The 12430-nt window shown below is 37.7% G+C and overlaps 1 protein-coding gene across 1 annotated transcript; it reads left to right on the top strand.

The window, feature by feature from the left end:
* Positions 1 to 4093: 4093 nt before the first annotated feature.
* On the top strand, positions 4094 to 11336 carry Phum_PHUM581050 (Epidermal growth factor receptor precursor, putative; the record flags this gene model as incomplete). Its single annotated transcript, XM_002432299.1, has 16 exons — positions 4094 to 4406; positions 5926 to 6251; positions 6339 to 6847; positions 7298 to 7530; positions 7792 to 7924; positions 8008 to 8284; positions 8385 to 8723; positions 8806 to 8945; positions 9017 to 9290; positions 9365 to 9881; positions 9966 to 10249; positions 10349 to 10488; positions 10621 to 10652; positions 10730 to 10888; positions 11008 to 11214; positions 11248 to 11336. The coding sequence occupies 16 exons, from the start codon at positions 4094 to 4096 to the stop codon at positions 11334 to 11336; spliced, it is 3972 nt and encodes a 1323-aa protein (XP_002432344.1).
* Between the last annotated feature and the right edge of the window lie 1094 nt (positions 11337 to 12430).

Here is a 12430-nt window from a genome sequence, read left to right as displayed (position 1 = left end):
CGTTCGCTGCGATTAAACGTACATATATGTAGATGGTAGGAGAAGCGTATACGTACATACATACACGAGAGAATGAAAAATGATTTCGCCATTTTTTATTTTTTTCCCCTCCCCCTCTTCTTCCATAAAATCGTTCGTTTACCCCCCCCTTTCGCCCCTCTCCTTCCCTCCCTTTTGCTCGTTTATCGTTATTATCGTCGTTGTTATTCGTGATAACGGAATCCTTCTAAAAAAAAAAAAAAAACGTTTAATGTTTTTTTTTGTTGTTGTTTCTCCCGTTGAAGTTGGTTGTTACGTTTCAGACATTATTAAACTCCTGGTGCGAATCGATTTGAAATTCGAGTTCGATTCGATTGTGTGATCACGTTTGACAATCGAATTTAACAGTGTGATGATCATGTAATCGTACCTTTTTCGATAGAGACTCTAAAAGTTCTACAAAAATATTCTGACACTTTTTATTTCGTTTAAATCGGAGTTGATTAGAATTTTTTTCAAGAGCTGCAGACGACGCTTTTTTTATCCTCCCTCCCCCTTCTTCTAAAGACACGTTTTATTTTTTTCGTTTAAAAAAAAAAAAAAAATCTGCCACGTACTTGAATCCCACGGTTTTTTTTTTTTTTTTTTTGACAGGTTCGATCGTTTCAACCGCCATATTACGCACGCCTTTTATATTATTATTAATTATCATTATTATTATTATCATTATTATTATTATTATTTAACGTATATTGAAAAAAAGAAAAAAAAAATTTTTTTTAATGGGAGTTGAAATGGAAGACAAAAAAAAAAAAAGAAAATGATAAAAATTATTATGAGGAGATGATGTGCATGCTTTCACCTGATGATGATATGTAATTTGAGCACCTGTGATGATGATGATGATGATGATGATCCGTCTAATTGAAAATTCTTTTTAGTTTGAGGCAACTTTTACGAGACGCCATTTTGTTTTTATAGTGATGTGTGTGTGTGTTTGTCGGGAAAGAAGGATTCGAATGTTGTAGCAAAAGTTTTCGAACATGTCGTCTCTGTAGAAGACATTTATTATTATTACTTTTTCCCCCCGAGAGGTTATCACGATATCATCGAACACCTTTGCAGAAAAAAAAAAAATTAATTGATAATAATAATAATGACGATGATAATTTGCAAACTTGTAAATGTAAAAACGATAAAAAAAAAGAAAAGGAAAAGGAAAAGAAAAAAACATAAGCGCGCGAGCGTAGGCGGAAGATGTGTGGAATCGTGTTTCTAGTGCCACTTCCTCCTCGTTCGTCTCGATTGTAAATCGTATCCTGTTCCTTTATTATCATCATTATTATTATTATTATTTTAAATTTGAAAGTGTGATTTTAATTTTAACGATTTTCGTGTAAATTTTCACTTCCGCCGCCGCCGCCGCCGCCCCTCTCCCCTCTCGTCTTCTTTACTTTTTTTAAAGTCATTTCAGGGAAATTTTTTTTTTCTTTCGGAGAGAGCAGGGAATTTTTTTTTATTTTTTGGGGAAGGCAGGGAAATTTTTTTGTTTTGTTGCCGTTCGAAGATTTTTCTTTTTCCTTCGTGTAATAAAATGGCCGATGGTGAGTTGCAAAAATATAAATAGAAAAGGGAGGAACGAAAAAGGGAAGAGAAGGGAAGGGGAAGGGAAGGAGTAAGGTCACAGGTACTAAAACGAACTTTGTTGTTTAAATACCTCCCTCTCTTTTCTCTCTCTTTGTCTCTCTCTCAGTCTTTTACCTGTGTCGAAATCGTGAAATTTACACCTTTAAATATTAAAAGAGATAAAAACGATTTGTAAGGGAAAATTTACACAGAAACGAAAAAAAAAAAAGAAAAAAAATTTTTTTTCGTTGGAATTCGAGAGAAAAAAAAAAAAAACTGGTCTCTCTCTAGCATTCTAATCGAGTCTCGCGTTATTATTAGGAAGAGAGAGAGAGAGAGAGAGAGAGAGAGGCAGAAGTTAATTGAAATGGGAAAAGAGAGAGAGAGAGAGAAAGAGAGATAAAAACTCCACGGTTTGAAAAGTGGCGATTATAATCAGGTATTAATCCTCATCACTAAAAGGTAAAAATTATATGTGTGAGTGCTTCGTTCGTTTTCTTCTAGAAACTTCTTAGCTTTGAATATTATAATTTGAATGTTGGACGATTTTTCTACTTCTCTCTCTCTCTCTCTCCTCTCCTCTCCACTCCTCTCTTTTCTTCTCCTAATCCAGATTTGTATTAGTAAATTAAAATGAACTCGAATGTTAAATGTTTAGAATCGTCGAATCGGAGCATTTTAAAATTTGAAATCATTTTTTCCTTAAAAAATAATATCGTGTTCTATAACGTTTAAAAAAATTATAGACGAAAAAAAAAAAAAAACGTTTGAAGGGACAAAAAAAAAACGGGAGAAAAGAGAGAGGGAGAAAAAAAGGTGTAGCAAAACACCTGAAGGGATTCTGGAAATTAAAAGGAAAAAGAAAAAAAAATGGATGAACCCCGAGGCGTAGGCGGAGATTTTAAGGGTCAAATCCCCTCGACTAATCACTTTTCTCGTTGTGACGTCATTAATTGGACCAACCATCCATCCATCCAGCCTTTTCCTCTCGACCAAAAAGAGAAAGAGAGCGAGAGAGAGTGAGAGAGAGATGGATGATTTTTTCGTAAAGGAAACACCGACAGGTTGTTATATGTCCGTTAGCTTGTTCGACAGGTTTCATATATATATATATATTTAATTGTATTGATACGGATACGCGAGGAATCGGCCGTGGGTGAATCGTTATTGTTTTTATTATTATTATTATTATTATTATTATTTACTTAACACCCAACGCACACACGCCGCGTGTATCGAAACAATCATTTACTTCCACGACTCCTTATTAGTTAAACAATGCAGGAGGAAGGCCAACATGGAATTGCGAGATGTTAACTCCCAAACGTGCGAGAGTTTATCATCATCATTATTATCATCATTTTTTTTTCCTATATTACGCAACCGAGTAGGTGATTTTTACTTTGAAAACCGACAGATCGACTGCGACGTTCATGAACGCTTTGTTATCATTCAGGCACGCACGCACACCTGGACAACAAGTACCTGGAGAAAAAGAAAAAAGTTTTTTTTTACGTTGGCGGTCGAAGGTTAAACAAAAAAAGGTAGAGGAAGCCTTGACGACGAATAAAAAAAAAAGAAACCTGGAGGAAAGTAGATAGATGGCAGGTGTCGCCGATGGAAGGTCATCATCGTCGTCGTCGTCGGGATGCTGCTGTCTTTTCAACGTTAACCTTTTCTCCCTGGTTTTCTCACGAGTACTTCATTTGATCATCATCATCATCATCAACAACACCCACGAGGAGTATTTTTTATCGAATTCGATCGAATTAAGGTTGTGAATTAAGATCGTGGCAGAGGTCGCGGTGGTGGTGGTGATGGTGATGATGACTGACTGACATACGTGAGAGGATTTTTTTTTTTTTTTTAATATTGGTACGATCGTGATTTAAGAGTGAGAAAAAGGTTGATGATGATGGTGTTGTTGTTGAAAAAGATTTTCCAAAACGAATCAATTTAATTGTAATTTGTTTCATCTTGATAAAATATATATCTGGGGGGAAAAAAAAAAAAAAAATGTAATCAAATTATTAAATGTGTGTCGAAGAAGGATGATTCGAGTATAAAAGATAGAAAGAGTGAGAGAGAGAGAGAGAGAGAAAAGTGGATGTGGAATTTTTATTATGATTTACGACCGAAGTGAAAAAAAAAAGAGCAGAAGAAGAAAGAAAAAAAAAAAAATTATGCGAGGTATTTATTCCAGGGATCCAGGTAGTAGAGTTGTAGTATATCTGGAGCGTTTCATTTTTCTTTTTACTATTATTGAAATTTTAAAATGAATCGTAACGTCTTTGTTACACGTACGGTTTCCGGGTGTTTTCTTATGTTTTGTATACACGGATGAATTTTTACGACGACGATGATGGATCTCGTGAAAAGTGTCATACGGAATTATTATTATTATTATTATTATTATTATTATTATTAAATTAATTCGATTTTTTTTTTTTTTGTTCATGTTGCAGTTTGCATCGGTACGAATGGTCGTATGTCGGTGCCATCGAACAGGGAACACCATTATCGTAACCTTCGGGAAAGGTACACGAATTGCAGTTACGTGGACGGAAATCTCGAATTGACGTGGATCGAAGATGAAAATTTGGATTTGAGCTTTTTGCAAAACATTCGTGAAGTCACGGGATACGTTCTCGTGTCTCACGTCTACGTCAAAAGAGTCGTGCTCCCCAAACTCCAGATAATACGAGGGAGAACACTTTTCAAACTCAGCATCCACCAGCAGGAATTTGCTTTGATGATTTCACTATGCAAAATGCACACGATCGAAATGCCGGCTTTGCGGGGTAAGTTTTTTTTTTTACGTAATTATCTCTCGAGCGATCGATCGATCGACTTATCGATTACAAACGATCGAGTTAGTTTTATTATCACGTGGTTAATCGTTAGGAAGAGAGAGAGAGAGAGAGAGAGAGAGAGAGAGAGAGAGAGAGAGAGAGAGAGAATGGCAAACGCAAACGAAAAGGAAAAAAAATTATTTACGTGGGATAAAACAACAAACGTTTGTTTGCAAAAAAATCATAATAAATAATTTGGACTCCATTTTGTTTTTTCTTCTTCACCTTCATTCGGTGGGAGTCGATGATGATAATAATAATAATAATAATTAAACATCCTGTTAGTTTTGTTTAAACTATATCGTAATTTTAAGTTTCTTCTTCATTCCGCGAAAAATCCGCCACTGGAGTCGTCGCGAAACCACCGTAAATGCATGCCACGACATCAACCTTCCTTCCTTCCTTCCGCCCCCCTTCCCCCGTCCAACTTGTCCCTGAAGTCCATTAATCCATTTCAGGTTTTGCAAACGTGTGTGCGACATCATATTCAATATGGGTGACAAAAACAACTTTTTTTTATTTCGGGCGAAAAATTCTTTGAAAAATTCTTCGTCGTTTAATGGATTCGAAGTAAATCTACGCGTTTCGCAGAATTTTCTCTCTCACGTCATTATCATCATTATCATAATGGCAACCTTGTTAAAAAAAAAAAAAATCATTTGAGTGGAGGGGTAAGGGGGTACACAACGACGACAGGAACGACAACGACAACAACAACAACAACGTATTGGCTTGACGTGATGAACATTAACGTAAAAGAAAAAAATCGTCGTCATCATCATCATCATTATCATTTCAGGCTCTTTTTTTTTTTTTTTTGAGCTTACCATTGTTTTAAATGAAACGTTAAGCAAAAAAAAAAAAAATTATTATTTACAATGTAAATAAAATTAAAAAAAAAAAAAAAAATAGTAACAAACAAACAAACAAACAAGCGAGCAAGCAAGCAAGCAAACAACATTGATGTCGAAATTGATTTATTTAGGATTCGTTTCGCTAGGCTTTTAAATAGATAATCGTTTTGTTATTGTTAATAAAGTTGTTTTTGTTGTTGTTGTTGTTGTTGTTGTTGTCGTTCGTAAAAAATAAATAAAAAAATTTTAAAATCGTTCGATTCATTAAAAAAAAAAAAAAAAAAAATTGACACAAAATGGCGAACGTGTTCTTCCTGATTGCGATGATGAAACGAAATAAAAAAAATTTTTTTTTTTTTTGGATCAATGATATGATAATAACCGGAATCGAATAAAAAAGTTAAAAAAACTCGTTCGATATATCGAAGAAACATGTCGTCGTGGTTAAGTCGTTTTGTTTTTGTTTTTTATTATAATAAAAGAGATTAGATAATTGTCGTACGAACATTCTGGAATAATGTTTTTACTTTTATTATTATTATTATTATTATTATTATTGTTGTTGTTTTTTTTTTAATAATAATAATAATAATGATTATTGTTTGTTTAATTAGATATTTTGGCGGGAGGAGTGGGTCTTTTCAATAACTACAATCTTTGTCACATACGAACCATTAATTGGAAGGAAATAATCACCGGACCCGGATATCACGACGTATTCGTATATAATTTCACGTCGCCGGAGAGAAAGTGCAAATCTTGCGATCCGAGTTGTCCGAAAGGATGCTGGGGAGAAGGACCGGAAAATTGTCAAAAATTTTCAAAGCTCAATTGCAGTCCGCAGTGTTCGGAGGGAAGGTGTTTCGGACCCAATCCGAGAGAGTGTTGTCATTTGTTTTGCGCCGGAGGTTGCACGGGTCCGAAACAAACTGATTGTCTCGTAAGTCCCCCCTCATCGAATATGTTGATGATGATGAAACTCTCCTGGAAAGTAAACTCTGTCTCAACTCGATTTTTTTCCTTGCAGGCTTGCAGAAATTTTTACGACGACGGTGAATGCACGCAAGAGTGTCCCTCGATGCAAACGTATAATCCGTCGACGTATTCTTGGGAAAACAATCCGAGAGGTAAATACGCGTACGGTGCGACGTGCGTGAAAAACTGTCCGGAACACTTGCTCAAAGATAACGGTGCTTGCGTGAGGAGTTGTCCCCCGAACAAGACTCCCTACAACGGAGAATGCGTCAATTGCGAGGGAGCGTGTCCGAAAACGTGTAAAGGAGTCGAATCCGATGGGAGCGTGCACGCCGGAAACATAGATAATTTCAAGGGATGCACGATAATCGACGGTTCGATATCGATACTGGATCACAGTTTCAAAGGTTTCCAACAGATATACACGAATTACTCGTTCGGACCTAGGTACCCGGAAATGCATCCCGACCGACTCGAAGTTTTCAGCACTCTTAAAGAAGTCACGGGATTCATCAACATACAGGGATCGCACGAGGATTTCAGGAATCTTTCCTACTTCCGGTGAGTGGAATGAACCTTATTGCTGCGTGAGTGAGTGGGTGCGTGCGTGCGTTTTTGCGCGCCTACGCACGGACGCCATTTTACAAAATTTTTAATTATCCTCCTGACTCATTTTCCGAATCGACGTTGTCAGATACGAAAATGTTTTTTTTCCTTCTTTTTCTCCCCCTCCCCTCCCTTCCTCTCCCGTCTTCGGCTCGTTTTCTCCTCCCATAATTTCGATCATTTTTAATTTTAATTTTCTGATTAATTATTTATTTAATAAAAAATAAAAAATAAAAATTTTTTTCTTGGAAAATCTTTCTCTTGGAAATTTCTGGAATTGTTACCAACATCATCATCATCATCATCATCATCATTATTATTATTAATTACTTTTAAAATGTATTTTTTTTTTTTTTTTATTAGCGACCTTGAATGATGAGTATTGAATTTTTTTTGTTTTTTAAGAAACCTGGAAATAATCGGCGGTCGTACCTTGACGGAATATTTCGCATTGTACATAGTTAAAACATCTCTGACGTCACTCGGACTCCAGTCCTTGAAGAAAATATCATCTGGAAGCATTGGAATATTGGAGAATAAAGAATTGTGTTTTGCTGATGGCGTCAATTGGACGAACATAAAAAAATCAATCGGTCATAAAGTCCTCATTTTACAAAACAGAAACGAATCCGATTGTGGTGAGTAAAAAAAAAACAAACAAACAAACACCAAAAAAAAAAACAAAATGGTGGAATGATTTTTTTTTGCTGATGAAAATTTCTTGTGCAATTTAAGATTCGAAAAAAAAAAACAAAAAAAAAAAAAAAACATAAACAATGGAAAAATTTTCTGTTGTTTTCTAAAAATGAAACAATGACGATTTTGTTTTTTTTTGTTTTCTTCTGCTTCGAATTAATGAATAAAAAAAAAAAAAAAAAAATCTTTTTTTATTGTTACAGTGAAAAAAGGTTTGGTTTGCGATCCTCAATGTTCATCGGAAGGTTGTTGGGGTCCCGGTCCAAAACAATGCATTTCTTGTATTAATTTCAAAAACGGAAACGAATGCGTGCAAGATTGTAACTCAATCAAAGGGTAAAGGAAACGATGATTTTCTCTCTCTCTCTCTCTTTCTTCCTCGCTTATTCGATATCCTTTAAATTTTTTTTTCCTTTCAGAATGTACACGGCTGGACCTAATTTATGCAAACCGTGTCACGAAGAATGTGCATCAACTTGCTTCGGACCCGGAAACGGAAACTGTACGAAATGCAAACACGTACGAGACGGACCGTTTTGTTATTCGTCTTGTCCGGAAACGAAATACAACGATAACGGAGAATGTAAATCCTGTCATCCGAATTGCGTGAATGGATGCACGGGTCCGGAGAACACGATCGGTCCCAACGGTTGTGCATCATGCGAGAAAGCCATAATAAACGCCGATTTGACAGTCGTGAGTTTTCCATTCCAGAAAATATCCATTCTTCCGATTCTTCGGCATTCTAAAAAAATAATCGTTTTTCTATCTCTCTTTCTCTCTCTCTCGCTCGCAGGAAAGCTGTTTGCCGAAAGACGAACCTTGTCCCATCGGGTATTATTACGAATGGGTCGGACCTCAGTTTCAAGGACCGTTCAAAGAGCTCGCGGGTAAGGGAATATGCAGAAAATGTCATCCGACGTGTAAAAAATGCACGGGCTACGGAATACACGAACAAGTTTGCCAAGAGTGCACGAATTACAAAAGGGGTCAACATTGCGAAGACGAGTGTCCTCAGGATCACTACGTGAACGAAACGACTCAAGAATGTTCGCCGTGCAGTCCGGAATGCAGGGATTGTTACGGCCCCAAATCCACCCACTGTTTCAAATGCAGAAACTTTAGAATTTATCTTGTGAGTAAAAAATGAATGATCGAAATGACGGCAACAATCCGCGATTCGAATCCATCGTTAAAACGGGGAAAAATGTTTTCAGGATGAAAATGGACCGAGGGACAACGACACGGCATTTAATTGCACCGAAGTTTGCCCGCCGGAGGCTCCGTATAAAATATATCCGGAAGACAATCACGAACCCTACTGTTCGTCTCATACGATTGGTGCCATATCGAAATTGTAAGTACAAAAAGTTTTCCCTGGAGTTGAATCGTAATCGTTTGTTAATTTTTTTATTTTCTTTTGTCCAGCGTCGAAAGTGCTCAGTGGCCCGTCATAACGGTCATAATCATTTTCTTGGTCGTCATGCTAGTCTTTTGTCCTTTGTTTTATCAATGGCGCAGAAAGGTCAAAGCGAAAGAAGAAGAAGTTAAAATGACGAGAGTTTTAACCGGTATGGAAGATAGCGAACCTCTGAGACCTTCGAACGTCAAACCGAATTTGGCCAAACTTCGCATTGTCAAAGAAGCGGAAATGAGACGGGGAGGGATTTTGGGTTACGGAGCTTTCGGAACCGTGTACAAGGTAAGGGATCGCACACGACACAAACACTCCGCATCGTGACGACAGTGATGATAATGAATTTTTTGGTTATGTAGGGCGTTTGGGTACCGGAAGGAGAAAACGTCAAAATTCCAGTGGCGATAAAAGTTTTGAGAGAGGGAACAAGTGCAAACACGAGCAAAGAATTTTTAGAAGAGGCTTACATAATGGCAAGCGTCGAACATCCGAACCTTTTGCAATTGTTGGCCGTTTGCATGACGTCACAAATGATGCTAGTGACTCAACTCATGCCTTTGGGATGCTTGTTGGACTACGTGAGAAACAATCGGGACAGAATCGGTTCGAAACCACTTTTGAATTGGTGCACTCAAATAGCGAGAGGAATGGCGTATCTCGAAGAGAAAAGATTGGTTCATAGGGATTTAGCCGCGAGAAACGTGCTCGTACAAACTCCGAGCTGCGTTAAAATAACGGATTTCGGTTTGGCAAAATTACTCGACATCAACGAAGAAGTGTACAAAGCCGGAGGTGGTAAAATGCCCATCAAGTGGCTCGCTCTTGAATGCATCCAACATAGAATTTTCACTCATAAAAGTGACGTTTGGGCGTTCGGTGAGTGTGTCACGTGTGTGACGAGGAATTATTATCATTTGTGGTTTTGTTTCATCTTTAAAAAATTTCGTTCTTTATTTACAGGCGTTACCGTTTGGGAATTGCTTACCTACGGTGGTCGTCCGTACGAAAACGTACCGGCTCGAGATGTACCTGAATTGTTAGAAAAAGGCGAGCGTTTGCCTCAGCCTCAAATATGCACGATAGAAGTGTACATGGTCATGGTTAAATGTTGGATGCTTGACGCGGACACTCGTCCGTCTTTTAAAGAATTAGCCGACGATTTTGCCAAAATGGCGAGAGATCCAGGGCGGTATTTAGTCATTCCAGGAGACAAATTATTAAGACTGCCCACGTATACAATTCAAGTGAGTTTTAAACTCGACGGAAAGGGAATTTTTTTCTTTCTTTTTCCCCCCCCCCCCTTTTATCAAACTAAAAAAAAAATTCTCGACGTTTGACAGCAGCAGGAAAAAGACTTGATAAGGAATTTATCTGCGGCGGACGGTCCCGAAACGGTCGTCGAAGCGGACGAATACCTTCAACCTCAATTTCAAAGGCCGTCCGCGGCCATACTCAGAGGTCATCAATCTTCGAGCACTTCATCGTCTCCTCCGGTGACGCCGACTTTGAAACAATCGGCGGAATCTCCGATTCCACAAAATCAAAACAATTGGGGAAGAGAATTATTGCGATACGCTCATAGTCACAACGGACAAAACAATGCCGTCCTTTCGAGGTACTGCAGCGATCCCATAAGAATCGGCAAAGGTGAGTCACGACGAAGAGTTTTCTTCTTTTCATCCCTTTCGTCATGACGAGAGTGACGTTATTGTCCTTCCTTTCAGATGTCGATGTCGGTGACGAATGTTTCGACGCAAAACCCGCAACCGTGGGCGATTTGAAATTGAACCTTCCGTTAGACGAAGATGATTATTTGATGCCATCTCCGCAACAAACGGAATCCACGACGACGTACATGGACATAATAGGAGATAAATCAACGGGTGAGTACAAAAAAAAAATGATTTCGTATCAGCGACTCTTTCGGACTCTTTCTCATCGTTATATCATACTTGTTTGTGTCCAGACGAGACTGACTATCGAAACGGTGGATTTTCACGAGGTCATCATCATGCTCACCCGCACTCTCATCCGCCCGTGACCGTCGTCAAGGGTAACACATGCATAGACAATCCGGAATACATAATGAACAGCGATCAAATGGTGGAGGGTGATTTAGGGATACCCGTCGTCGTGCCTCCGAGTCCCGGAAACTTAGTCGGAGTTCCCATGAACGTTCCGACGAATCCGACGACGACCGGAAACAACGGTCAAAGACCTTTTTGTGCTCAAAAATCGTCAGAGGAAGAATCCGATCACGAATATTACAACGACATTGATAGGTTTCAAAGGGAATTGCAGCCGCTCAGGGGAAACGAAACAACCGTTTGATATACAAGGTCGAGGACTAGGAAATGTACAAACAAACAAACGGAACAAACGAAACGAAAATCCGTCTTCCATCTTTACGGTTACCACCAAAAGGGTTTTTTAAACTTAGTTAGGTTAAATTTAAAAAAAAAAAGGTTTTCGCGGCGTTCCCCCTCTTCCCCTTTCCCACTTTTTTCCCTCTTCCCTTTTTTCTTCCATCCTTAACTTCCGTTTTCTCTCTTGTCCCCCCCCCCGCACTCCCAAATTCATTATTTATTGTTTTTTTTTTTTTTATATAAATAATTTATTTGTTAGAAATATTTTGATCTCCTTTGCGTAAATTTATAAATTATTATTATTGTTGTTGTTGTTATTATTACTGTTATTATTATTATTATTAATAATTTTTTACTGTTTGACGGGAATTCGGGAATTTGGGACTTTCGTACATTGTTCATATGAGGTGATGTACACGAATATGATTTCCGTCCCGGTTCGAAGGTATCGTTTCGCCGATTTCTAGTGTTATCATCATCGCGACACGGTTTCCGGTGCGCGACGGAATCACTTCCGGAAACGCCCGATCGTTTCCGATTAACGCGATTTTCGCGCCATTTGTGCCTTCACGTCGTCCTAATTCGAGAATCAAGATTTGACAGAAAACGCGCGCGTCGCTTCGATATCAAGTTTGGGGATTGATTGATTGATTGATTGACTGACTGATTGATCCCTCATATTATTATCATTATCGTTATTTTTAATCCGGTCACCAGTAGTAAAACGAAAAAACGCGCGAAAAAAACGTACAAAAAAAAAAAAAAGAAATTTCCGTGCCTTATTATTTACAAGATTTTGCGTAGGTCGTCGATTTTTTTTTTTACGTCGCGACGATGACGTCACTAATAATAATAATATTAATGATAATAATTAACAGTTCCTAATAATAATAATAATAATACTTTTTAATTATTATTTCCGTTCGTACATTTTACGTGAACGAACGTTTAACGGTTTTTTTTTTTTTTTTTTTTAAATTTCAACGAACGCGAAAGACTTGAAGTGAAAAAAAAACTTAAATTAAACGAATCCTGTGATAAATATAATAATAATAATAA

Source organism: Pediculus humanus, genomic scaffold, assembly GCF_000006295.1.
Source record: "Pediculus humanus corporis 1103172108309 genomic scaffold, whole genome shotgun sequence".
Lineage (NCBI taxonomy): Eukaryota > Metazoa > Arthropoda > Insecta > Psocodea > Pediculidae > Pediculus > Pediculus humanus.
Note: the sequence above shows the minus strand (reverse complement) of the source record. Positions and strands in the feature narration are given on the sequence as shown.